The sequence below is a fragment of the Peromyscus maniculatus genome, chromosome 8, assembly GCF_049852395.1.
Source record: "Peromyscus maniculatus bairdii isolate BWxNUB_F1_BW_parent chromosome 8, HU_Pman_BW_mat_3.1, whole genome shotgun sequence".
Classification (NCBI taxonomy): Eukaryota; Metazoa; Chordata; class Mammalia; order Rodentia; family Cricetidae; genus Peromyscus; species Peromyscus maniculatus.
This window is the reverse complement of record NC_134859.1, coordinates 74,508,818-74,535,454: the sequence shown is the minus strand read 5'-3', so window position 1 is coordinate 74,535,454 and position 26,637 is coordinate 74,508,818. Positions and strand designations below refer to the sequence as shown.

At 50.0% G+C, this 26,637-nt stretch overlaps 1 protein-coding gene across 8 annotated transcripts; it reads right to left on the bottom strand.

The window, feature by feature from the left end:
- Positions 1 to 44: 44 nt before the first annotated feature.
- Mtmr4 (myotubularin related protein 4) lies at positions 45 to 25,164 on the bottom strand. Of its 8 annotated transcripts, none has more exons than XM_076577636.1 (20): positions 25,081 to 25,164; positions 23,741 to 23,779; positions 19,819 to 19,908; positions 19,399 to 19,515; positions 18,595 to 18,677; positions 16,792 to 16,952; positions 16,580 to 16,676; positions 16,273 to 16,386; positions 14,643 to 14,839; positions 14,269 to 14,397; positions 13,630 to 13,741; positions 12,938 to 13,133; positions 12,517 to 12,702; positions 12,268 to 12,438; positions 11,969 to 12,123; positions 4,436 to 5,816; positions 2,829 to 2,939; positions 2,494 to 2,582; positions 2,054 to 2,265; positions 45 to 303 (listed from the first exon to the last, which is right to left on the bottom strand). In XM_076577636.1, exons 2-19 carry the CDS (start codon positions 23,741 to 23,743, stop codon positions 2,088 to 2,090), a joined length of 3,570 nt encoding a protein of 1,189 aa, XP_076433751.1. In that variant the 5' UTR covers positions 23,744 to 23,779; positions 25,081 to 25,164; the 3' UTR covers positions 45 to 303; positions 2,054 to 2,087. The 8 variants fall into 8 exon arrangements, with proteins under 8 accessions (XP_076433751.1, XP_076433750.1, XP_015857258.1 ...); XM_076577635.1 differs by lacking the exon at positions 25,081 to 25,164 and adding an exon at positions 24,909 to 25,028; XM_016001772.3 differs by lacking the exon at positions 25,081 to 25,164 and adding exons at positions 24,138 to 24,213; positions 24,909 to 24,982 and having other exon boundaries at positions 45 to 2,265.
- Positions 25,165 to 26,637: the final 1,473 nt, after the last annotated feature.

Below are 26,637 nucleotides of genomic sequence, written 5' to 3'. Positions count from 1 at the left end.
CAGCGCCAAGAGACTAAAACAACAGAAGGACCCAACAAAGCAGCACTAATATAGAGATTTTATTTAAACTGTATTGAGTTTTTACAGCACATTGCATGTTTGTCACAACGCAACTGCACAGTTTGGGTTTTTGGCCACATCATGTCACTTACACCCACAACAGCTCTGAAAGGATGAACACATCTGAGCCAGAAGCCCAGAATCTCTCTCCAAGGCCATGCAGTTTGTTCACTGATGGGACAGTCTCTCAAAACAGTCACACAAAGTAGACAGATACAGTCTCCCAGAATGTTACCGATCCCCCTGAAAACAGAGTGAAGTGCAATGAAAATCGGTAATTAAAAAGCCATTCCTGACTGGCAGTCAATTTTAATGATTGAGAAAATGCTTCAAATATTTTTATGTATCAGAGACAAATAGTTTGTCACTCTTTCATTGATCTTAGGAATTTCCCAGACACAAAAATCTCCATTATTCAGGCTCCATTTAAATGTAGAAAAAAAAAAAAAAAAATCTGCTAGGCTGACCTACATATGCCAAAACTTTTTAGAATACATCCATGGCACGTACACACGGAGCACAGATGCTATGCTGCAGAACTGAAGAAAAAGGTCAGGACAGTAATTCCCATTCTAAATGTAGCTTCTGGTTAGTTTTCTAAAAGCAGCATGACGGTAGGTAGCAGTGAGAAAGACAACTGCTGTGGTTTTAACAGAGTAAGCAATCCATCTTTTCTACATGAATGGATTAAGGAAAACAGAGATAGAAGTCCTAGCGCCTTCACTGGAAGCCAAGGAGACTGTATCTGTCCCAACCACAGGACATGGCTATATTACTGTATCTTTTGGTTAAGTGCCACTGGTACATAGTAAGATGAAAAATAAAATCAAAATTAAACAAAACAAAATGTTTGGTCCAAATGGACACATCATCACTCCCAATTTTGGTATCAAGGCTTTCTTCTTTCTGTTTGGGTTCCATTGTTAAGTGCACAGAAATAGACAGCAGCATTTGTACTGAAACCCTCACATACCAAATAGCATATGCTAGGAGGTAAAAACCAAATGCTATATTCTACCCTCAAGGTGTCAAGTGTTCAGGATAAGAAGCAGTGTGACCCAGAGGAGGCAGCAGCCAAGGGAAAGACGACGGGGGAGGTGGGCAGTGGAACAACAAATCCTTTGCTTTATTTTCATGCCAGGGGAGGATCAAGGTGTAGCTCCCATGTTAGCACCAGGACAACTAGGGAAAGTCAGGTGCAAAGGGTAGGGCACACTCAGCAGAATTTCACAAGGATAGTTTTGCTTTTCCCTTCTCATTCTTCACAGTGCGCACGCACCTCAAGAGCAGCCACTGCGGAACAGAGTGATAACTGCCTTCACAGCTCAAAATAACTAAACATCACCAGAGTTTGCCTCTGTTTCCAAAAAACGTCTCAATCCTTAGAACTGTCCCTCTGACAAATGAATATTTGCTGATGCTGGCCAATGAGCCAGGTGAAAAATACATCCGAACCTCCGTTTGCCAAACCAGTCTTTGAACCAAACTCCACAGAGGACAGTACTAATGCAACTAGAGGGAGTGCCTCCAAAGACTGAGCCTTCATGCACAGACACAGAGCACAGAGGTACAGAGTGGAGTTCTTCTCCAATAGGATGGAAGTCCTATCTGGTATACTATGATCTGCTCTTTTCACGGTGGAGGAGAGATGGGTCTCACCATCACTTGGAGTTTGTTGTAATTATGCCTTTCTATTGCTGTTTGGGCACTTTGCACCAGGCAGTATTTATGAAATCATCATCTTGTGACCTCCAGGAGAGAACCTGGAGTCACCAACTCAGTGTGAAGCTTCCAGACTCTGGGTCTGGATCAGGACCATTACCCCAAAGTGAGGGTCTCTCCAGTAGAAAATCTCCTGCCAAATTCAAATTCCTCTGCTCCAGTCACATGGTACCAAGGAGGATTTCTCAAGACGGTATCTTTGAGCTCTGTGTTCATGAGCCATACCAAGGAACCTTCCAGACTACACCTGAAGCAGATCCTCCCTTCAAACCTGCTAAAAATGGACAGATCGTCTCCTCTGGCATTCAGCTGGAAGCCGTAGCGATGGGTTTCTTCAGGTGTTGGCTCATGAGCTCCCTGGCACGAGATACTTGAATGTGTTCGTAACATGAGTTACAGACGAGAACTGGGTCATAGAGCTGCTGATCAGGAATGGGCAGCTTAAGGTGGCAGCATCCAGCACAAAATACGTTCCCACAATTTCTGCCAAAGTACAAAGAGGGAGGAACTAATCAGAAGTATCAGTGTCCTGAGAATGAACGATAGTCTAAAAAGGTTTCCATGAATAAATAAAAAGGCTGGGAGTAGACAAAAATATTAAGGTATCTCCATTTTCTATTAATTTAGTTTCCTTCTACATGTAGTACCCTACATTATGAGTAACAATGAAATGCAAAACAGAAACAACAACAACAACAAAAACCAACTTACCTGCAATGATGTCTTCGTTTGGCCAACCAGAATTCACAGTCACAGTTATAGCAGTGTGAGGCCATATGGTCTGGAACCCAGCGAGTCACCTACCAGAAGGCACAAGGGAAAATTCCAGGTCCATGTCCAAAATGGAGAAGAACAACATTGCAATTAGGAAAGTAGCCCGGGAGAAAACAGCCAGGCTGGTCTTTATGACTGGCCATACTCGCCTACAAGGATGATATTCATCGGTGGGGAGGGGGGCGCGCGGGGGTCACAGTGCATCCTCATCTCTGGGAAATGTAACCCGCTGGCTTGCGTTAAGTACCCGCTGCACATCTGCCCCCACGTACCTCGGTTTCCTTCTTATCCACAGGTTCCCAGCTGGCTTCTGAAAGGCAGTCCTCACTGTGGTCAGAGCCGAAGTCTTCGGTGTCGCTGCTGTCCGACTCCTTTAAACATGTCTGCAGTGCAGGCAAAGACAGCAGCAGCACCCCCCTCAGCACCAGCACTCACCAGTGTCGGCTGCTGTCCTACGTGTGTTACCACGCAGAAACTGATGTGATTCCTCCCCACAGTCATGAATTTTATTAGTACTGTCCTCACCGTCCAAAACAAAGACGGTGAGTCACAGAGAACTGGAGCTGGGGAGTGGTGAAGCGGACATTTGACTTAGCATTCTGGCTCAGAACCATCATGTTAACATCTCAGTGTGTGAGAGCACAGCATAGAAAGACCATATTTCTTGTTAGACCCTGAGCTAAGTATTGCCAAATCAGAAGCCAAATCGATCCTGTTTTCAGAAATCAAGTTTTACTGGAATATAGCCATACTCACTCGATTACATGTTCTGTATGGCAGCTTTTGTGTTACTGCGGCCACACAATAGTTGTCTTGTAGACTGTTTGGCCCACACAACCTAAAAATACTTACCATCTGGCCTTTACAAATAGAAGGTGGTTGAGTATTTAAAACATTACCCTGAACAGTAAGAAACTGTTAGTCCTGTCTATTCTTTTTTTTTTTTTTGGACAGGGTTTCTCTGTGTAGTTTTGGTGCCTGTCTTGGATCTCGCTTTGTACATCCGCCTGGCTCTGCCTCCCGAGTGCTGGGATTAAAAGCATGAGCCACCGCTGCCTGGCTAGTCCTGTCTATTTTATCAGCAGACAACTGGGAACACTTTAAGTGATGGAAGGGGACTATCCATGGAGACAGCAGGGGACAAGATGGTTAATAGAAGCTCCCTAAGGACTGCACTGTGAGAATTTAACAAAGCTAGGACAGTAAAGCCTGGGTAGTCCTCCTTATCCTTCACCTGGGTTGTTTTAAAATGTCCCAACCATGCCAGGAATAGTAGCACACGCCTTTAATCCTAACACTTGGGAGGCAGAGGCAGGCGGATCTCAGTGAGATTGAGACCAGCCTGGTCTATAAAGCGAGTTCCAGGACAGCCAGAGCTACATAGAGGAACCCTGTCTCAAATAAACAAATAAAAATACAATAAAATATTCTAACCAGCCTCCTGCTCTGGGTCGCACTTGCCTCATCAAAAGGTACTCAAGCTGAACCTCAAGTCTCCATTGTTAGCAACTCATTTATACTACCTGTCTCTCAGTCCCAGCACAAAAGTGTATGCAAGTATACACAGATATGCCCCCCACCCCAGCCCTTTGTTAAGCCATACCAAGGGGAACACCTAATGCCTCCATGCTTCTGAACACGCACTCTCCCTTTCATGTCTGCCTAGCTAAATATCACACATTCTTCGCACTCAGCTCAGTATCTTCTCAGGAGAGCCTCCCTTGACCTTTTGACTCCACTCTACCTCCAAAATACCCGGTGCCTGCCCAATCCTAACACTCAGAACTTTCATCCTGAAGGGCACACGGACAGTATTCAACAAGTGACACGGAATGGATAGACTAAGTGGATGGGCAGCTGGCAGCTGGTGAGTACTCACAAAGTCGTCCTCATAGTCCATGGGCGGCTCCGCTGGAGGGGCACAGCAGTGACGGATGTCTAGCCTCATCTGCAGCTCTCGGACCTGTCGACGTAGCTGCTCTACCTCTTGCTTGTACCCTGCTTCGATCTGCCGTAGCCTGTGTTGGATCACATCCGTGGGGAAGGGGAGTCCATCGTCATCCAGGTAGAGAGGAGGCACAGGGGAAGGACAGCTCAGGAGAGAAGGCTTTGTGCTGGAGACTTGCTTTGGATGACTAGACAACCACAGCCGGTTGTTCTTTCCTCCTGGGCCTGTACAATGTCCACTGGAATGACTAGAACAGACGGGTGACTTCACCCCTTCTCTCTGAGCCCACTGGCCCCCAAAGCAGGGCCCTGCAGCTCGAATATGCTTATTGCTCGGCCTCTTGCTGCAACAGCCATAAGCAAGCAGTCGCCGCGGGGTGCTCTCTCCACTCGGGAATGAGGTCATCATCCCTTGGAAGCTGTCCCAGTTCGACCCTAAAAACGAGAACTCACTTATCTGGCTCTGAGAAATTGGCTTTCGGGCCAACTCCAGTGGCATCTTTCCAAAGCGAGGGTTTTCTACTATCTGTCCATTCTTACTTCCCCTCTTGCCCACGTCTTCCTTCTTGTAGATCAGATCCGGCACCGAACTAGGCTGTTCCTGGCGGGAGATACTTGCCGTAGACCCAGGGGGATCTTGGCTGAGGAGGTCAGTATTTGGCTCTTGAGGAGTTTGGCTGGCAGCACTTGGTGGGTTGCAAAGGCTGCCCGGACTGTGATCTAGAGCACACCGTGTGGGCACGGCCTGCATGGAGTCTAGATGGGCCTGTTGGGGAGTACCTGTCAGGGAATCCTGGGAGGGCTCAGGAAAATCACAGGCTCCACCACCCTTGCTGGGAAAATCCGAGAGTGCACTGACAGCTTCCTTTTCGGGACACTGTTCAGGTGGCTCCCCTAAGACATCAGAAGTCCTCTGCTCCTCTTGGGCTGGAGGGACCGCGGCCAGTGCCTTAGTCTCTTCCAGGACTTTCATCTCGGAGGTGGTGGTCTTCACTTCCCAGGGCACAGAAGTACTAAGTAATTTGTAACTGAGAGAACAGCTTTTGTGACCCTTGAAAGGTTTACTGCTCAAGTAGTCTTTCTGGCTGCTGGGCAGGGGAGGAGGCAGGCCCACTTCCCCCCCAGCCGGCTGTGGGCCTCCTGACCCCGAGTCTACTGTCTCCGTGCCTTCGGAACTGCTGTGCCAGGGCTCCAGGCTGCCTCTGCCCTCCTGACAGTGGTTATTCAGGTTAGGGTCACTGGAGGTCCGCGTGAGGGGACTGCTTGTGTCGCAGGCAGAAAGAAGGTCATCCATGGACCTGGTTTTAGGTAACCTGGAACGACAAACAGAGACTCACCAGGTCAGAAATGGGAAACACTGCCAATTAGGTCATCAGAGCAGTATCAGAACCAACTTGACAAAACATTTAATATTATAAATAACCGAAGTTCTCTGGGAGGCTTCTCTGCACAAAGCGTAAGACACACTCATCTTCAAGAATGCTATCTGTCCCCAGCTCCTGTAAGTCCTCAACCTACACAATCTTCCAGGGCCATCTCAAACACTTTGATGGTTTCAACTGCCTGTGATGCTGATGCACCCCTCTCCCCTATATAAAACCTGCTGGACACCGAATTTAGGGCTCTGTGTTTGCAAAAACACATGCTCTACCACCATGTGCCACACCCCAAAGCCTGCTGACGACTCTAAGTCCACAACTGTAGCCAGGACCACACCTAACCCTCAAGGCAGCATCTCACTGTCTCCATCAGTCAGACAACCGATGACCTGCCAGAAAGCACACTGTTTAACCTCTCAGGCACTTGTTATCGCCTCCACAGGACGTTAACGTCATACCTGAGAGACACCAGAAGGCTTCAGAACTTAGGCAACCAACCACAATTATTAGTCACAAACTTATCAAGAAGGCATGACTTCTCAACACAAATGTTTGCAGACACTTAGTAGCAGTGTGTCCCTCCAATTCTCCAAACCCCACAGAAACTTCTTGTAGACAGCACTCAAAGAACTGAAGAAACAGGGCTGGAGAGATGACTCAGAGGTTAAGAGCACTCACTGCTCTTCCAGAGGTCCTGAGTTCAATTCCCAGCAACCACATGGTGGCTCACAGCCATCTATAATGAGATCTGGTGCCCTCTTCTGGCCTGCAGGCATACATGCAGACAGAAGACTGTATACATAATAAATAAATTTAAAAAAAGAAAAGAACTGAAGAAACAATTCACCAAATGGGTGACAGGCATTTTCAAGAATGGTTGTCTTTTTTTTTTTTTTTTTTTTGGTTTAGCTTTGGAGCCTGTCCTGGAACTCACTCTGTAGACCAGGCTGGCCTCAAACTCATAGCGATTCATCTGCCTCTGCCTCCCGAGTGCTGGGTTGGGATTAAAGGCGTGCTCCACCACCGCCTGGCTGGTTGTCCTGATTTTTACGGCAAAATCTTTTGAGCAATAAAAATTTAGGGAAATTTTCCAAGAAACAGACACTTCACTGGGCTCTTCTCAGATGCCATAATCAGCTCACATAAAAAAATCCTCCAAAAGCCAAGTCACAATATAGCTTATTGTAAGTACTTAGTTTTGATATTTATTATAATAAAAGACTGTTTTTATATTTGATTTTATTTTGTGGTCAATTTTCTGTGTGGCAGGTGAGTATGCACATGTATGTGTGCATGTGTCGACATTGGGAGTCTTCCTCAAGTATTTTCCAACTTATTTTGAGACAAAGTCTCTCACTGAACCTGAAGCTTGCCAATTTGGCTAGACTGGCTGACCAGCAAGCCTTAAGGATCCTCCTGTCTTTGTGTCCTCAAAGCCAGGATTGCAAGCACAAGGCCCAAAACTCTGCTCTTGGCATTTTTACATCGTACTGGAGATCTAGCTCAGAGCTAGGGCTAAACTCACAGCTTTGGAACTTTAACTTAACTTCTTTGAGCCCCAGTTCCCTATTTGTGAATAAAGATTAAAGTGCCTACATCTGAGAGCTATAGTGAGATGTAAGCAAATAATCCCTATCAAAGCATGCTGCTCAGTGCTCTCTAAAGTACAGCATTCACTGGCTAGTCACTTGTTTATGTCCCTCTACCAAAGTGTCTGGAGGTCAGGCCTGGGTCACACTTGAATACCCAACACCTAGCACAGTACCAGGCAAATTAAGAAATGAACAAGCTGGTAGCACACACTTTTAATCCTAGCACTCAGGAGGCAGAGTTCAAGGCCTGCCTGGTCTACAGAGCTAGTTGCAGGACAGCCAAGGCTACACAAAGAAACCCTGTCTCAAAACCCCCACCCCCACCTCCCCCTGCCCCCGCAAAAAAAAAAAAAAAGAAAAAGAAAAAGAAAAAAGAAATTAACAAATAAACTTTAAGTCCAAACCAAGTTTCCACTAGCAGGGTGCCAACTGAATAGATGAGGTCAGCAGGGGTCAATAATTGTATGTACATTACAGCATACATCAGATCTTGTCTCCAAGGTCTACCCAAAACCTACTAATTGAGAATGGCTAAGAGTAAGGCCTAAATAACTGTAGTGCCACCCCACACACACACTTTTTTTAAAAAAATTGGTGGAGCTGGGGATTAAACCCATAGCTTTATGTGTACATGTTCTACCACTGAGCTACAGCCCAGCCCAGCCCAGCCCAGCATACTGTACTTTTAAAAAGTTACAACTGACTTTGTCTTTTCTTGCTTTATTTTTTGTGAGCTGCCATGTGGGTGCTTGGAATTGAACCCAGGTCCTCTGGAAGAGCAGTCAGTGCTCTTAATTAACCTCTGAGCCATCTCTCCAGCCCCTCTTGCTTTTTTTATACAGAAACTTTCAACTATATACAAGAGTGTGACTCCCATGCACCCTTCATAGCTAATTGCCCCAAAGGTTTAACCAATAATGATGGTACAGACCAACAGTTCTCAACCTGTGAGTCTCAATCCCTTTGAGGGGGCGGGGGCGAGGTTAAATGACCCTTTCGAAGCGGTTGTCTAAGATCATTGGAAAACACAGGTATTTACATTACGACAACAGCAGCAACAATTATAGTTATGAAGTAGCAAGGAAAATAAGTTTATGGTTGGGGTCACCACAGCATGAGGAACTGTATCAAAGGTCGTGGCATTAGGTTGAGAACCACTGGTACAGACAATAATGCCTGAGGACTTTAGAAGGAGAAATGGGCTAAGCCAGCCCACAAAGCCAAGGACAACTACACAGAAAGCACAGAACTTGAACTAGGGACAAAACCACTCGTTGGACTTTAATAGAAGAAAGGGGAAGAGACTGTTGGTCTGGGAAAAGGTACAAGCAAAGGAAGTCAGGACAGTTGTTACAGAAACATTTCCTCTAAACTCTTTACATCAGTTAGTCCTCTAAATCCAGCTCTTTCCATCTTGGGCTGCCTGGTAGTACGCCTCCTCTGCTATCAACGGATACTTCAAGCCCACCCTCCCTGTATCTCTTCTCTCTGCAAACTGGTGTGTCTTCTCCACTTTTCCTTGCTACTGGTGGTATGAACATTCTCCTCATCTTTATACTTTAAGACTTGTAAACCTGTCACTGACTCTGAAGAGACTTTGGATCCTCTGCACTCTAGACGTTTATTCTCCAACTTTCAACTATTTCCACAGTCTACTAAAAATGTCTCTATTGTCTTTCTGAATATATTTCTCTTTTTCAGGGACTTTCTATAAATGAATTACACTGTAGCAGAGCTGTCTAGTCCTCGTGCCTCTGTCCAGCTCAGTGGTAAATTCTCCAGATACACCACTGCCAGTAGGTCACAGCCACTGCCTATCCTGTCTCACCACTGACAAATGAGTAAAAATGCAGTTGGAGAGATGACTCCGTGGTAAGAGCGCTTGCTGCTCTTGTGGAAGCCCTGGGTTTGGTTCCCAGCACCTACACTGGAGCTTACTACCTCCTGTAACTTCATTTCTAGGGGATTTGATGCCCTCTTCTGACTTCCTCAGGCACCAGGAGTGCACACGGCACACACACATGCATGTAGCCAAACCATCCATACACATAAAATAAAAATAATTTTTTAATGTATAAAATAAACTCTGCACTGTAATGCCTACAACTGTACTACTGTACAGCCTACAATAACTTATGTTTCTATTTCTTTGACTTCAACCCTAGCCCTCAAGAGGCAGAGGCAGGAAGATTTGTGAGTCCCAGGCCAGCTAGGGCTACACAGTGAGGCCTTGTCTCAAAACAACGAAACTAATGTCCTTCTCACCTTCTGCCAACTCCAGAGTTAGTTTTGTTTCTTTTGTTTTCTTCAAAACTATCTCTCCTATCTGTTCCTCTGGTCCTTTCTACCATAATACGTTTACTACACTCCTGGTTCCCTTTATCCCAAGCATATATGTGTCCACTTAAAAATCCGTTCAAATGCTCACTATGGCCCAGCAAAGTGGCGCACACCTGTAATCCTAGCACTGGGGAGACCAAAGCAAAAGCATCAAGGGTTCGGGGCCAGTGTCAGTACATGGAAACCCCATCTAAACAAACACATCTGGGGAACAGAAACGGCCATGGTGCTTGCCTGGTCCTTCATAAAATCTTCCTATGTGAAACAGCCCCAAAGGACCCTTTGAAATATTCTTCATAGTTTGAGGAAAAGGAAAACCACTGAAATCTATCCCACGACAATGGACTTAGCTCAAAAGACCCTAAAATAAAAAATTTAAGATGGCTAAGTTCTTCGTTATAGTTTATAATATTCAGCCAATAGATTCTTAACTTCAAAAGGCTTCAGCTAATAGTCAAATATCAAAATTTGTACGCTTTAAACTTTGGAGCATACCTGTAATCCCAGCATTTAGGAGACTGATGCAGGAGGCCCATGAATTTAAGGCCAGCCTCTACTATATAAAGACATAGTGAGACCATCTCAAATAAAATATACATATCCTTTCAACTTTTGTTTCTAGAAATGAAAATTTATGGAAGAAACAGGAACACACTCTCTACAGGCCCCAGTTTAAGTGTGAACTTCAAATGGGCTTAGATGGCAAATAGTATGTATGTTTTACCATAACTTACACACATGCAGATGCTCACTAAAATATTTCCTGTAAGGATCATGAAATGATCAAAAGAGGTGGAGAGGACACACAAGTAACTCCTAACTTTGGACCACTCTGAAGCCACGGGAATCAATCAAGTCGGGCTAGGGATGTAACTGTGGAACATCTGCCTAGCGTGTACAAGGCTTGACTTCCAGCATTACAAAAAACAATATTAAGAAGGAAATAAAAACAACAAAGCAGCTTTATATGTGCTGTCACGGAATGGCAGCCCGACACAAAATGAGAACAACTTGTAAAACAGTATACAAAAGGACCGAGGAGCTGTTTTTAAAGACAAATGTGCTACCCAGGCAGGGGTGGCTGCTTCAGTCTGTTCCTAGAGAGCCAGGAGAGCCTGCACCTGAGGGCCTGAGGTGTGTGTGACGTTTCTAAAGAAAGAAACAGCGGATATACACCCACAAGTGTTAACACCTGTGAGGAAAAGAACCAGGATGGAGACTTCATTTTCTTTTAATGTTTGATATTATTTAAAAAAAAAAAAAAAAAAGAGTAACATGGATTACTAGTGTAATTCAAGAAGTCCCCAAGTCTCTTACCCCCAAATATTCAGCAAGAAGAGAACTTCAGTGGCCTGCTTTAAATCTGGCCTTTTGCTAACAGAGATAAGTCTATCGCTGCTGGGCAGTTTCTTTCTCGGAGTGAAATGCTTCTCCAAGTTAACACCGGGTATATTGCTTCTGAGGACCATTTCCCTAGACTTTGTATCAGCGAACAAAAGTCAGCAGCATTCCCACGAGCCCTTGAGACTCGTCCTTTCTCTTTAATTCTCTTCTCCCTTGCTTGGCTGTGTCACACCAGGTGACAGTGGCACCAAAAAAGAAGGCAAACAACTTAGAGAAGACCTTGGAAACAGTCTATTCCAGGCTAGCCTCCAGTCCGGGGGCAGCTTCTCCCTCAAGTGACTCCGGAAGTGGTTTATAGATAGCTCATTAAAAGAGAAAGACCACGGGCCAGTGAGGTGGCTCAGTGGGAAAAGGTGTTTGTCATAGAGCCTCATAAGCAATGAGTGGAAAGAGAGAACCAACTCCTGGAAGTTGTCCTCTGACCTCCACATGCATGACATGACATGTGCAAGAATACACACACCCAATAAACAAACGTAAACAAACAAATAAGAAACTTTGAGGTAGCCAAGTGGCAGTGGTACACATCTTTAATCCCAGCACTCAGGAGGCAGAGGCAGGCAGGAAGGTGGATCTGTGAGTTAGAGGCTAGCCTACAGAGCTAGTTCTAGAACAGCCAAGACTACACAAAGAAACCCTGTCTAGGAAAAAAGGAAAGAAAGAAAGAGAAAGCCCTTTGGGGTGAAATAGAACAGGAAGCAATTATTGCTTTCCCTGTGAAGAGAGGGGAAACCAATAAGGATTTCTCACCTGTCTAGAGACCGGCCAGAAAATTCCTGGCTCTGAGCCACTGGGGAAAGGTAAAGATCCATATTTTCCTCTCCAAGTGTGCATGGAGATGATGCAGGCAGATAAACAGCTGTCCAGAGGTGCAGGGCCCGGACATGGCACACAGGATGAAGGACCTAGGGAAGCAGCCCAGTGTTAGCGTTTTGTAAGAGCACTTGTGTTTTTCTTCCCTGAACATCTGGCTCTGCATTTCTTTCCACTGACTCCGCCTCCTCTCCTCTCCCTCCAGGACTTCCAGCAGGAAAAGGGCTCGGCCTTACCATGTCCGAACCAGGTGTGTAGAGGAAGTTGTGGAAGTTCTTGTTGCCAGCTCGCAGGAGTGCCCACACAGAGCATGTCCGCTTATAGATGTTGCGCTTCTCTCGCTCACAGGGGTTGTTGGCCAGGAATGTGCCGTAGAGACAGGAGTATGTGTGCTGCACCAGTTTTACCTAGGAAACCCAGACCACGTGAACCTGAGAGCCTCGGGACACCATTCTCCAACCATGGCCACAGGCTCTAGGACTTACCAGAAATGCTTCATTGAATTCAAACAGGCAAGGGAACTGCTTGAGCAGCTGATGAACAGAATCAAGCCACTGGAGGAACACAGGACATTGTTCATTTTGGTCCTCTGCATTTTCCTGATGGCCACAGCGATCTCCAAACTTGTGCCCAAAATCCAGCCAATCAGACTCCACTAACACTTGGAAGCCCTGTAAAATGGCCAGTCTCAGCACAAGGCAACTCCGGAAGGGCTAGGGTCCAGCTTTCCAGGAGACTGTCCAAAGCTGGGAGCTGGGGGCTGGCAGTCACAAACAAGTCCAAGCCTGGAAGAGGACTCTGAGGCACCAGCATCCTCTACTGAAACATTCCCGACACACGTCCAGAAAGCCTGACCCCATCCCACTTCCCTCACTTCCTTTGTTCTTCCCAATCCCTTCTCAGTACCTCCAGGGTCCTGTAATACGGGTCCAGTAATATTTTGGCCAGGGCTACAATCTGTGGCGTACGGTCCCAGCCGTCAGAGCAGTGCACCAGCACAGGCCGGCCTTCCCGATCTACCGTATTAGCTACCAACACAGCTGCTTTTAGCATCACTGACAAGTGCTGCAGCCATTTGGTACTCTCCAGTGCCGACAACCAGCTGTGCAAGAGCAGAGAGAAATGGAATCACTAAGGGTTGGGGGCTACCACAATGTCTCTGCCACCTCGGCCAGCTCTACCCAACCAAAGCCCCATCGAGGGCTGAAACCAAGAAGTCTGACTCGTGACCTTTCTGCCAAGAGATATTTGGCAGAAAGATAAGGAAATGAGACACGCAGAGGTAAGAGCTTCTTAGACTCAAAAGAGGAATTGCGAACTGTCACATGCACACTTAGCCATGTTTCTCCCAGTTCTTTATTTTGTTTGGTAGGACAATGATGTAGGAAAAAAGAATCCAATGGCCTATGACCAAGCAAAGTATCACTCAAGCAGTGGAAGAAGTGTTCTTGGAAGTGGTACACCGACCCAACCCTGCTCAGACACTGAAGTCTATGTGACTTCCCACTTCCCACCTCCCCATCAGATCCCTAAGGATGTGCAGTACTGGCCAAGGCACGAGGCAGGAGGGGTGATGGAATCTCAAAGGGAACACCTACTTGCTGGGATCCGGCATCTGGCTACACACAGCCCGAAGGTACTGGAAGCTGTTCCGGATGGCATGGATGTTGGCCATTCCCATAAACACGACCTCACAGTTAGGGTAGTACTCTGCAGACAGGAGAGGAAAGCGGAGCCTACAAATCTGTCCTGGAAACAGCTCCTCAAGACAAGAGCAGTCCCAGTGCAGAGCTCCCCTGGCAGGACAGAACACTCCAGAATGGCAACATAGTCAACATACTCTTCCACTCTGAATTGCCCTTTTACCTCTGGGTACTCAAGGGCCACTACTCAAACAGTAACTGTGATGTGGATAGCAGCAGCAGCACTAGGGATAACAATATAAATTCTCAACAAATGTTGGCTACTCTGAGCCAACAACAGTCTTCTCTAAGTGCTAATCTTTCTGACAACCTTTCAAAGAGGGATGATTTCAAAGTGTGAATCATCCTGACTTTACAGATGAGAAAATAAAACCTAGGAGGTAACTTATACTTTACAATCATGGCTAGTAAGTGGCAGGGCCCTGGGTCCAAGCAGATCTATTGGATTCTTTCAAATACGCAAGTTGCCCTCAACCCGCTCCTCACCAAAGCTGCCCCAGAGCAGAGACTGCAGACACTAAGTGATCCCAATACCTTCACATTCACAGCCTCCACCCTTGGCCCGGTTGGCCACGGCTGCTGTGTAGGACCGTGCATCCAGGATCAGAAGTTTCTGGGGAGCAGCTGTGCTCTCCACCCCAGAGCACGCAGTCAGAGAAGAATCTAAGTACACAGCGGGAGGAAGACTCAGGCTCAGGCAGCCACTCAGTGTCACCCTAGCCCTGGGGCACTCCAGTCCAGAAGAAAGGAGCAGCCTTTTCAGACCCCTCAGCCCTCCACCCCCCAAAAGGCAGGGACCCAGGCACTCTGTTTTGGCATCCTTCTCCCATGGTTTCACTGGGGACTTTGTGGGAGCCAGAGGCTAGTAGGGCCTACTACTGGGGGGACTAGCACCACCCACGCCTTACCGAAATCAGTGTCACATGCCTCACTGGCATCATTAGTCCCAGTGCTGAGGGAGGCCCCACTGGCCCTTGTCCCTGGGTCTAAGGCGCAGGCTTTGGCAATGGACGTGACCAGGTATTCATCGTCAGCATTGCGCCAGCCCCACCAGCTGATCTCAGGCTGGCTGCAGCGGGCAATGGCAGCCCCGTTGCGCAGGTGTCTGGCAGAAGAGAAGAAACCATAATGCCCTTGGTATTCCAAGCCTCCAGAAGCTTACCGCAGAGACCTCATGGGGCCAGACCAAGGTCTCCAGAGCCAGCATGGGCTACCAGCATATCCAGGTCATGAAAATAGCAACCAAAAGCCTTGATATCTCTCGAGCACATTTTTCTGAACTGGCTCCCGAATTCCCAGTGTGACCTTGACTCATCAAATCTGCACAGCACCTGCTCCAGGTTCAAATATGCACCAAGGGAACAAGCCTGAGTTAAGAGCATAAACCTCTAAACCTCATGGTTACTACCTACCTCAGTCTATTTAAATTTGTCCAGACAGGATCTCATTATGTAGCCCTGGCTGGCCCAGAGCACACTGGGTAGACCAGGCTAGCTTCAAATTCACAGTGATCCACCTGCCTCTGCCTCCAGAGTGCTGGGATTAAAAATGTATGTCATCATACAAAGCTCATTTACTTACATTCTGATGTAGAAATTGGCCAACTTTCCACTAAGGAACCAGCCAAGATTTCTGACTCTGTAAGTCATAACCAATCTCTGCCATGTTCAGGCCAGCTTGCCAACCTCTTAGTAAATACAGTTGTTTACATATACACTAAGGGAAAAGAAAAATCCCCAAACCAACAAACAAAAAACAATTTCCCTAAAGCTTCATCTTTGGGTGGGGGAAAAAAAATCTGAGATTGTACCTAAGGTTCTTCTTTTAAAAAGATTTCTGGCTTGTTTGTTTGTTTCTCTTGCTTTTCAAGACAGGGTTTCTCTGTGTAGCCCTGGCTGTCCTGGAACTTGCTCTGTAGACAAGGCTGGACTTGAACTCACAGAGATCTGCCTGCCTCTGCCTCCCGAGTGCTGGGATCAAAGGCGTGTGCCATCACCGCCCAGCTATTTTTGTTTGTTTTTATGTGTATCAGTGTTTTGCAGGAACATATGTATATGTACCATGTGTGTGCCTGTGGAAGCCAGAAGAGGGTGTCGTATCCCCTGGAGCTACTGACGGTTGTAACCTGCTGTGGGTGCTGAGAACTGAACCCAGGTCCTCTGCAAAAGCAAGTGCTCTTAACCATTGAGCCACCTCTCTGGCCCTGAAGGCTCTTATTTTAAAATAACTTCAGTCATTTCCCTACAAGGGGCCAATCCCTCTCCACTAACTGCCCCAAAACTATCTTTTTCTTTTTTTCTTTCCTTTTGGCTTTTTAAGGCAGGATTTCTCTGTTTAACAGCCCTGTCTGTACTGAAACTTGATTTGTAGACCAGGCAGGCAGGCTGGCCTCAAACTCAGAGATCACCCTGCCTCTGCCTCTTGAGTGCTAGGATTAAAGGAGTGTGCCACCACACCTGACAACACCACAGGTTTTGATTTCTAGCTGCATAAAGTGGCCATACTTCCTCCATACATACACACTCCGTACCGCCTCACCTGTACACGACAACAGGGATACGTTTCCAAGACCGGAAAGAAGCCACGTTCTCCAGCTCTTTATCAGTGATCCACACAGGAACCAGCAGCTTCTGGGGGTAACTAGGGCACAGCCTGAGAAAAGATGGGGGGAGGGTGTCTTGATCTAAATACGGAATAATGATCCCAGGGGGTGGCTTTGAGACAACAGGGACAATTTAAGCCCTCCTCCCTCATGGACCCAGAAGCTACACCCACCACATTTAATCTAAACACAGAGAAAGTTCGGGTATGGACTATGTTTTAGACCCGAGCCCTGCACCCTCACTTGTAATTGCTGTTGATATGCGAGACTCTCCAGACGTTCTGCAGGTCAAAACCCATCCTGGCGAGCTCTGCCTCCTGCCGACATCGGATGTGCTCTCCTGCAACACATCCCCCGGCCTGTCAGCTCCCCAGAGCACCAGTGTCCAGGGGTGGAGGAGGGATGGGGATCGCGGGCTGAGCAGCAGATTCCCCGAGCAAACGGCCTGGCCTCACCTGGCTGGCAGAGGTGGGTGTGCTGATCCTCCTCAGTCAGCCCCAGGCACCAGGCATGGTAGGCAAAGGCAAAGAGATCCTCGGGCTTGGCAGGTCTTGCTGTGGCCCGGCTTAGCCTTGAGAGCCACTCTTGGCACTGCTTGAAGGTGGAGAAGTGGCACCTGCCAGGCAAGAAGCCACAGGCTCGGATGAGGCAAGGGGTAGATCCGCCGTGGGACCGAGAGTCAGAAATATGGCCACGGCGGCTGCGGGGAAAGGGAGGCGGCGAGGCAGCAGGGGGAGGAGTTGACACTGACCCTGGGGCAGGCAAGGCCACCTAAGAGCGGCTGTCTCTTCCCACAAGCGTCTCTTCAGACACACTCGTCCCCTCTGATGAGGCCTCACCAGGTCTCCTAGCAACGCTTATGGCCACCACAGCAGCCAGAGTCACCTCCCCAGGAGGCACGAGTCCCGCTCTCAGCATTCTTATCTCCTTGCTCTGTCCCCTGGGCTTCACAGTGCCTCCTCTGCCTAGCCACACCCTCCTGAAATTTCAAGAGCTTCAGTCCCACCTCCTCCTGGAAGCCTCCCCAGACTACTCCCTGCCACACCACGGTCTCTCCTCTCGACTCCCCATGTGCCTGGAGGATGGAGTAGAGGTTCTGAGCAGCACACCTTCATGGTACGTTTGCCGTAAGCAACTCTGGTTTTCATAAAGGGAAAGAACAGGATGGATTCCCACGAGTCTGTCAGAGGCCTCGGTACCCGGCAGGCCCTCACCTGGGCTTCCTTCTCAATACTGGACCAGCCCCTTCCTCTGAGAGCCAACTTAGGGCAAGTCCTGTCATCTCAGCCTTCAGAGCACAGCCAGCACCTGACTGCTTCTCGACCCTCGGCAGGGCGCCACCGCCTCTCACCTCACCAGCTGTCCCGGCTTCCTAACCAGGCCCGCAGCCGTGGCTTTGTCCCCATTGTCTCCCACTAGGCTTCAACGGAACAGCCAGGGCGAGCCCACAAATCGCATGACTCCTTTGCTCAACACCCTCCAAGGATGTCTCAGTGTCCTCACAGTCAAAGCCGACACCAGTCACCGCAACCCCTGCCCGTTGCTCTGGTGCCGTAGATCCCGCCACCCTCCCCCACGTGTGCTCCGTCCTGCCACCCCAGCCCCACGCCATTCCTCCGATGTGCAGGCGCAGGCACACACCCACTTCAGAACCTTTGCACTCAGCTTGCCCTTTGGCACACCTTTCCCTCAGATACCTGCTCGGTCACTTTCCTCAGGTCCTGACGCAAACACGCATTAGCTATGCGACTTTCTCCGGTCACTTGTTTAAAGCTATAGCCTGCTAAAGCCCTCCTTGATTTTATTTTTAATTTTACACTCAGCATTATTTAAAGTATTTCACTACTTATTGTCAGTGCCTCCCCCTAGAATATAAGATCTTTAGGACAGAATATTTGTGAGGGCTTTGATGTATCTGCAGCACCTCAACTGTGTGGCGCAGGCTGCTCAACAAACTTAGGTTACTTAAATGAGAGCTCTGTGCCAGACGCCCACCCAGGCGCTCATACGCATTACCTCAAGGAATCCTCACGATGGCTCCATCGGCTAAATAACACCCCCATTTTATTTCAGGTCAAGACAGAATGGGTTAGCAAGTTGACCTTCCAACTAAGAACAGGGCACGGAATTGTTACTTTTTCCTTCAGTGGGCAAAGGGAATGGTGTATCCTTCCTCTCTTGCTCCAAAGGTACGCGCAGGAGAGAGGTCTGCACAAGACTAGGGTCAGAGAACGCGAACGAGGCCCCATGGTGCTCACCTCACCACTTTGGAGTCCTTGCAGGCAATGTGTAACTGGAACATATCCCGACTCTCCACACTGTCAATCATCCGGAGAGGCACCTGCAGTGGGGAGCAGACCGAGGCTCAGATACACCCTGGCCTGGAAGGCGATGCACCAGTGGAGAGAAGGGATTCAGCATCTGCTGAGGGGGCCTGGTAAGGATGCCAGGACCCCCACACATGGAACCAGTCAATACCAAGTAACACGGAAGGCGGGTGATTTGATTCACTAAGGAGGACATCGACACTGTCCAAGGTGACCCGGAAGTGGAAGTGCAAGATAAGGCTAAGTCTGCCTGGTTCCAAAGTCTCTGCTCTTCTAATAATGCCACTGCTACCACACTCCTGGAAAAGCCTGCACAGGGAGCTGGAGAGGTGATCCAGTGGTTAGCAGTGCTTGCCGCTCTTGCAGAGGACCTGGGTTCAGTTCCCAGCACCCACATGGTGGCTCACAACCTCCTGTAACTCCAGTTCAATGCCCTCGTCTGGTCTCCTAAGGCATTAGGCACGCACATGGTGCATATACATACGTGCATGCAGGCACTCACAAATCAACGTAAGATAAAAAGAAATCTTTGAAGGAGGTGGGGCCCAACAGGATAAAAGAAAAAAAGGGAGGAAGAGAGACACACAGAGGAATGAAGCAAGAAATATCAAAGCCAACGAGAAGGGAATCCCAACTGTTTTCAGAGACATAATCAGGTAGAGAATCGGAACAATACCACTTGGAAGCACAATAGGGCTCCGACTTTGGTGGGAGGAAGACAAGACAAGAACTCACGTTGATGACAGAGTCTTTGAACTTGATATGCAGCCGGTAGTTGGAGATGGCAATGAGGGCGTCAGCTGCCCGGCCCAGGAACTCCACTCCCTCGCCCTGGAGCACTGTGAAGGGTACCTGTCAAAGGTCAGAGAAACCCTCAGTCAGAAGCAAGTCTCTCCCTGGTTTTCTCCTCAGAAAAAGGTGGAAGCGAAGGAGAGTCAGAAGTCAGGGCATCAGCTGTCCAGGAAAGCTGCCTCTCCTTCCCTGAGGCCAAAGGCTCCACTGATGCACAGGCTGACAAATACACCCACCCACTCCCCTCGGAGGCCTAGGAGAGGAACCCAGAGCTCTGGGAGATCCTCTCAAGATTCAGGAGTCGAGAGCACTAACCGGGCAGGAGGCCCCTCCCGCCCTGAGGCTCCTACTATTCCTCCTTACCTGAAGATTCTCCTCCTCCTTCACGAGTTCCTTGGGGGGGAACAGATCCTTGGCTTGGATGTACTCCAGGCTGGGGGGGCCCTCCTCACCCTGCAGGGAGACCATAACCTTGAGTTGCCAGACCCCACGTGGCTCCCGAGCCTCATTCACTCTCTGCCTCTACCAACCCAGAGGCACGGTCCGCACCACAAACTGAAAGGCTCTGGTTCCCAGAGGAGGGAAGGAGCTGGCTAGAGGCAGGGTGACATAGCGGGGTGCTCAGGGAAACAGAAGGGTAGCCAAGGAGGAGCTGGGGATCTGTACTGATTGGAGACTTCTTAGAACCAGCACTGCAAAACTGTGAGGGAGGGGAATTAAAGAAGACTCATGTCAGAACAAGACGGGAGCGGGACCCGGGAAGACACCTGAGGAACAGGAGAGGTGTGTAGCTGGGTTGAGAGAAAGGAAATCAGGCCCCTCCAGCCATTCAGGCATCAACCTGGTGGGTGGAGACAAAGAGGAGGAGGTTGGGGGGATTCAGCCCCATGCCTCTAGAGGGCCTTTGTGAATGCCTTCAAAAAGAAAGATGTGTTTCGGAGCTGAGCTTATCTTCCCATTGGGCTCACGCTCCTGACAAGCCCCCGCCAAGTGCCAAGCAAGCGGCCCGCCTGCGGATCCGAGGGGAATTCCTAAGGAATACCCACAGCGCGGAGAAGTCACTCTGCTCCCAACTACCAAGGGAGAGGAAACGAGGGAATCCACGCTCAGAGAGGAAGCAGGAGACCCAAGGACAGCCAGGGGAGAGAGGAGGCCTGGCAGACACCTACGGGGGGGGGGGGGTGTTGGAGGGGGGACACGACATCTGAGAGGACAGATGGGGGAAGCTGGGAAGGAGCATTAGCCAGAGGGGAGGAGGGGAAGACTGGGAATGATTCAGAGATACAGAACCCTGCAGAGGCAGAGAAGATGGAGAGGAGAGGCTGACTGGGGGACAGTCAAGGAGAAAAGACTGGTATGTCAGGTGAACGAGGGAGTGTGTGAGGGGGAGGGGACTGGAGACCTAGAGACAGCTCACAAACATCTAAGCTCCTCGTTCAGCCCCCTAACATCCCACACAGCCTACTAGACACATCCTACCTCCCCAAGCAAGGATGTAGCGGGTGGGACCAAGATGGAGAGGAGGAGGTAATGGGATGTACCCCTGCAGGGCGGGGCCTGAAAATCTGCAGTCAAGGGCAGTGGCTGCAGAGCCTGAAGGAATCACAGAATTTTCATCCCCGGCCTTCTACAATCCCCCAGTACCCACCCGCTTTCTTGAAGCAAGTCTGAGAGAGAAAAGAGCTAAGCCGTCTCCCCTGCCCCTAAGGTTTGAGGTCGTGTCGGGGTCCTTGGGCGGGGCTGTGGGTACAGCATGCATTGAGCACCCCCCCCCCCTCCCAACCCCCGCCCCAGGCCCTGGCAGGACAGGCCTGGCACTTACGAAGCAGCTAAGCATGGAGCAGGAGACGCGGGCGGTCAGGCTCATGGTCGCGGGCTGTCTGGGCCAGCGCACATGTCCCCGGAGCCGCTGCGCTGCCCGCCAGCCCTGGGCGCCCGCTGCATCCCGGCTGCGGGGCCCGCCTGATGCAGCCGCGGCCAGAAGCGAGCACCCTGGCGCCGGGACCCAGCCTCTGCTCCCGCGCGCCTCTCCCCTCCTCTCCACAATGGAGCGGGCCCGGCTCCGCCCTCCGGCAAGAGCGCGGAAGGGAGGGGAGCCGGGCGACAGGAGCGCCCAGGACGACGCCGCCGGGGAGGTGGAGGCGGAGGCGGAGCGGCTCTGGGGCCCCGCCCGCCGCCCTGGCTCCTCCCGCCCGGTGCCCGGGGGGGGGGGGGGGGCGACAACATCCCCCCACCCCACCCCCGGACTTCTAGGGACATTCTAGAATGGGCCGAGGGACCGCCCGGGGACTGCTCAGAAAGGGGAAGCGAGTCCGCCCACACCTTCTCATTTCCCATTTTCCAGGTGTGCGACCCAAACCCTTGTCATACATTTCCCACCCTCTTCTCCCTCTGCGCTTACTGCGGATCCCAAGATGGAGCTCACCCCATGTTCTGGACAGCCCAAGCCTGCCTGCCTTCTCTCCCTCCGAAACCGCCACCCACCTATGCTCGGTTCGCTGGCCTCCTCCACTACCCTGCTTACACTAAACTCTTGTCCTCTCACAGGAATGTTGGTCTGGTGTTATCTTAGTGGTCATTCCACATTTCTGTTTATTTCACGGCCCTCCCCGGCCCTTCCCCTTTAGTTCTCTCTCTCCTTCGATTCCCATGCCCTGGGCAATGGAAAAGAAAATCCTTCTGGAAGAACTTCTCAATCTGAGAAAAGAACTGGGATTATGGACCACTGAAACTATAAGGAAAACAAAACTCAAAACCCAGGAGTAGGGAGAATGAATGGAGCTGGGTGGTGAGCCAAAGAATCAAGAGTAGTGAGTGATAAGGGCTGAATGTTTCCAAAGGGAACGGGAGGAGCTCCTAAACTTCCCGTACCTGGGAACTTTCAGAAACCAGGTCTTTGTTTTGGGGGACGGGGATGAATACAAAAACCTGACATTTTTTATTAAGTATTGGCAATAATGCCCAGCAGTGTCAAACATTACCCTAACTCTCCAAGAAATAAACCCCCCTCCCGTTTCACTGGGGGGTCTTTAGGCTTAAGGGAAAGAGGGAACTTCACTTAAGGCATGAAGTGGTGGTGCTAGATTAAGTAGAAGAGGCCGACCCTGAAGCTCATACTCTTGGGTGTGTCACCAAATGGAAAAAGAAGGCGAGCTATCAGTTGGTGGGAGCAGGATCAGCGGGAGGCTTTCTGAAAAGCACCTGGGCTACCTGTGACCCCCGAAAGAACCTGAAGAGACGCAGTCAAAGGGCGAGTCTTTTCTGGAAAAGGCTGCCCACACCTCTTCCTCATCTTAATGGCGGAGTCCTAGCTCTCCGGGGGGAATTAAGGAATTTCCTCAACTTGAGAATTTCTCAGGGTTGTGATGCACCACCCCAGTGATGTTCTGGATGCCTTCAGAATGCTGTCCGAGGAGATATTCAGCAAGCTGTCATCTACAGGAGCTTAGTAGACAGCAACACCTGGGACCTGGGTAAGTAAGGCCTACAATTTGGGCGGAGTTGCTCTAGCACAGAGCCAACAATCTATTCATGAGACTCACCAGGGATCTGATTTTTATTTTTTTAAGACATGGGGTCTTTCTGCATAGTCCTGGAACTCACTACATAGACCTGGCTGACCTTGAAATCACGAGGATTCACCCGCCTCTGCCTCCAAGTGCTGGGACTAAAAGCCTGTGCCACCACGCCCTGAAGTTCAGGAATCTTAAGATAAGAAAAACTTGGGTTTGTTTTGTTTTGTTTTTAGACAGCAATATGGAGAGTTTTAACCATGACCCGAGAAGAGCACTAGGAGATAGAGTAGTCTGTGAGCACAGGGAAGCCATGGCGTGACCCTTACAGAGAAACTGTAAGCTGCTAGGCCAGTGCTGTATACTGCCTGATTTTTTTTTCAATCCTAGGAAACCATAAACTAGATACACAGCTCAGTATTAGAGTACTTGCCTACCATGTGCAAGGCCCAACACTGCATTCACTGGTAATCCTAGACTTTGGGAGACAGAGGCAGAAGAAGGGTTGCCACAAGTTCAAGGCCAGCATCGGCCACATTTCTAGTACCAGGCTAGCCAAGGCTTTAGAGCAAGAATCTGTCTCAAAACAACACCCACCACCAAAAGAAAACAGAAAGAAAGAGAAAAGAAAAAGAAACAATTTATCAGGTCGGATGAACCTGCTCAGGAAGTGAACCGAGTACCCGGGAACACTAGGATCCAGAGAGGTGGGGCAGCTTCCCAGGGACAGACTCAAGATTATACACATTGGTATGAGAAATAGGAGTACTCACCATTCTACCTTGGCGAGGGTCCTGGCTGCCTGCTTGTCACTAAAGAGACAGAACACAAGAGTGAAGGGCACCATCAACATCACCATGGAGTCACCAAATGTCACAGGTTCACCCCTGAGCTTCTCTACAACTCATCCTCCTCTGTCACAGAGGACCCAGACTCTCAACAAGCCGCCACACCAATCAGGCAAAGGGAGAAGCAACAAGTTTGATCCCGCGCGCGCGCTGTGAAGTCCACCACTAAGGTTCAGGAGCAGGAATAAGAAGCATCCCCGTTTACTCGGCGGAACTCAATCGTTCTGCTTCCACACCCAGGAGCAGAGCACTCCAAACCCTGCCCTTCACAAAAGAGAAGAAATGCCAACTCCGAAGAGAAGACTGCGCAACTGGGACTCACTTTTGGCCCTGGTAGGGGCATGAATCCACAGGGCTGTCCGGCCAGTCTCTGAGTCTAGGAGTAGCACCCACCTGACCTGTTATCGGGGGCAGAGTCCAGAGCAGAGGACAAGAGAGGACCACAACCAGTGATAAAAGAGCAGCAGGGTTGGCCCGATCCTGCTGAGCATACTTGAGACCAAGTAGATGAAGGTTATAGGGAGGAGGAGACCGCACAATGGGAGCAGAATCGGGCCAGCCCGGCCGGGGAGCCAACATCTGTCAAATGGGTCGAATTGACAAGTATTTCGAGTTAAGGCCTCCTGGCTCCCCTTGGGGGGCCAGGCCCGAGCTTCACTGACACTCCTTCATGTTGGGTATGCTCAGGGGGGTGTGCAGCAGAGTCCCACAGGAGGAGGCTACGGCGATTAAAGCCTCCATTGTGATCCTACCAACCTTCCCTCCCTCACGGGGGAGCCCGCAAGCGGCCAGCCGGAGGTGCTGCCTCACGGCTCACTGGCACGCAGCCTGAGAGACGGAGAGAGGAAGGGAGCGACAAGGACCAGGCCTAGGAGGCCCCGGGTCCCCTCCGTTAGGGAATCTGGTCTTGGGGTAGGGGGACGGGCCAGGCTGGCAGGAGATCCCAGGTGCCCAGGTTCTAGGGGCGGGGCTAGAGGCTCGGAGGCGGAGCCCCGAATGACAGAAGGCGGGACTCGGGCGAGCCGGTGAGGGCCGGGCAGCACTTGGTCGTCGTGGTTCCCAGGCTGGCAGGGCACGGGGTACAGTGACTCACCCAGGCGGCGTCCGCCCGACCCTCCAAAGCCGCGCTCTCACCACTTCCGTCTCCCGCAGCTGCTGAGGCCGCGCAGCTCGAACCCCACCACGGTCCCTTCTCCCCAACCAATCGTATCTCTAGCCTCCGCCCGCCCTGGCCAATGGCCGCACGAGGTTCCGCCCGGCCTCACCACGCAGCCGCCGCCCTCGCTCTGCACGCTGCTCACTGGTCCGGTGGGCAGACGCCCTCTCAGCCTGTAACCTATCCGGCACCCAGAGACCAGACAGTACCCGGAGGGAGGAGGCTTGGCGCCAGAGGACGGACGCGGCCAATAGGAAATCACAGCGCGTCCCTTTGGCAGCCAATAGGAGAGGAGTAAGAGGGCTTGCGGACTACGGCTCCGGGGACAGGAAGTACGGCGGCCCCGTCGCCTACTGGTAGCGCAACTGGAGGGCGGGACAATGCAGGGCAGGTTTTGCAGTCACTTCCGGTGACGGCGGAGCCCTAGAGGTGGTTCTCAAATGACTTCCCGGTGGCCCCGCGTTTTAGTTCAGTCGTGTTTCTGTTTCGCTCCAGGAAGGCAAGAATGGAAGGGAAGCATGCCGGCTAGGAAAGGGGAAGGACCAGATTTCGTTTCATGTCCCTTCCCAGTCCTCCTCCAGCTCCATTAACTTCCTTATTTTCCATCCCCCGGTCGATGGAAAAGAAAATCCTTCAGGAAAAATGTCTTAGTCCGCGAAAGAGGAGAGCTGGGTTTATGATGGACCGTTGAAGCTATGGAAAAGCAAAACTTGAGAAAGACCCTTCTAGAAGGCTAGGAATAAGGATCTCTCTCGTTGGCGCTGGCGTTTTCTCTCGTGTGTCTGGACAGGTCCTTCTACAGCCTCCGATTTTTATCGACGACCGACCTTGCCGCCCTTCGAGACCCATATTGGCCGCCAGTCCTGAGAAAAGATCTCTCAGCCGGGAGAGGAGAAGTGGGTCTGACTGCCATTGGCTAGCTGCGGCTTCGCAGTCTGTAAAAGGGGCGGAGGGACTAGACCCCAGGCATCCGGAGCCAGCCGCAGGACGGAGGGTGACTGCTGGAGGTCTGCGTGACCCACGCTACTACTAACCAAACAGAAATGGAAAAAAAGATTCTGATTCTCGACAGATAATCCTAAATTCTAGAGTGGGGCTGAGCACTTAGAAATCAGGCTAGTGTCTCCCGTGTCTTAGTTTTTGAAGCACTGGAACTTTTACTACAGTTAGAATTCATAGGAAAACAGAAACCTCGCCTGAGTTCACTGTTTCAGCCCCAGGATGTAGAACCAGGGTCTGCAACCTAATAGAAGCTTGATCCTAAACTCCGTGGGGACAGTGATGTGTTTTCTGTGCCGGCACTTAGTCTTTAATTTACAGGACCTTCCGCATTTGTTCGGTGCTGTACCAAAAGCTTCCTGGAATTTAGAGCTTAATTCTGCAGATCTATTTATCCGAATGGGGGGCGGGTGGAGGTTGCCGTGTAGTTAATACCTTGTTTTCCCAAGAGCAGCTACAAAATGAAGGTGTTGTGTGTGTGGGAAACATGGAGGCTTGGGGCCCAGATAATGGAGTCAGAATAGAATGTAAGCAGAGTGAACTCTCTAAGGGAAGGGGAAACTCTTCCCCTCTTTCCGTTTCCTACTAAAAGCCAGGAACCAGTATCGGCCTTCCAAACTGTCTCAGGAGCTTTGTTTCCAGGAGATGGCAAAGACACAGAGACACT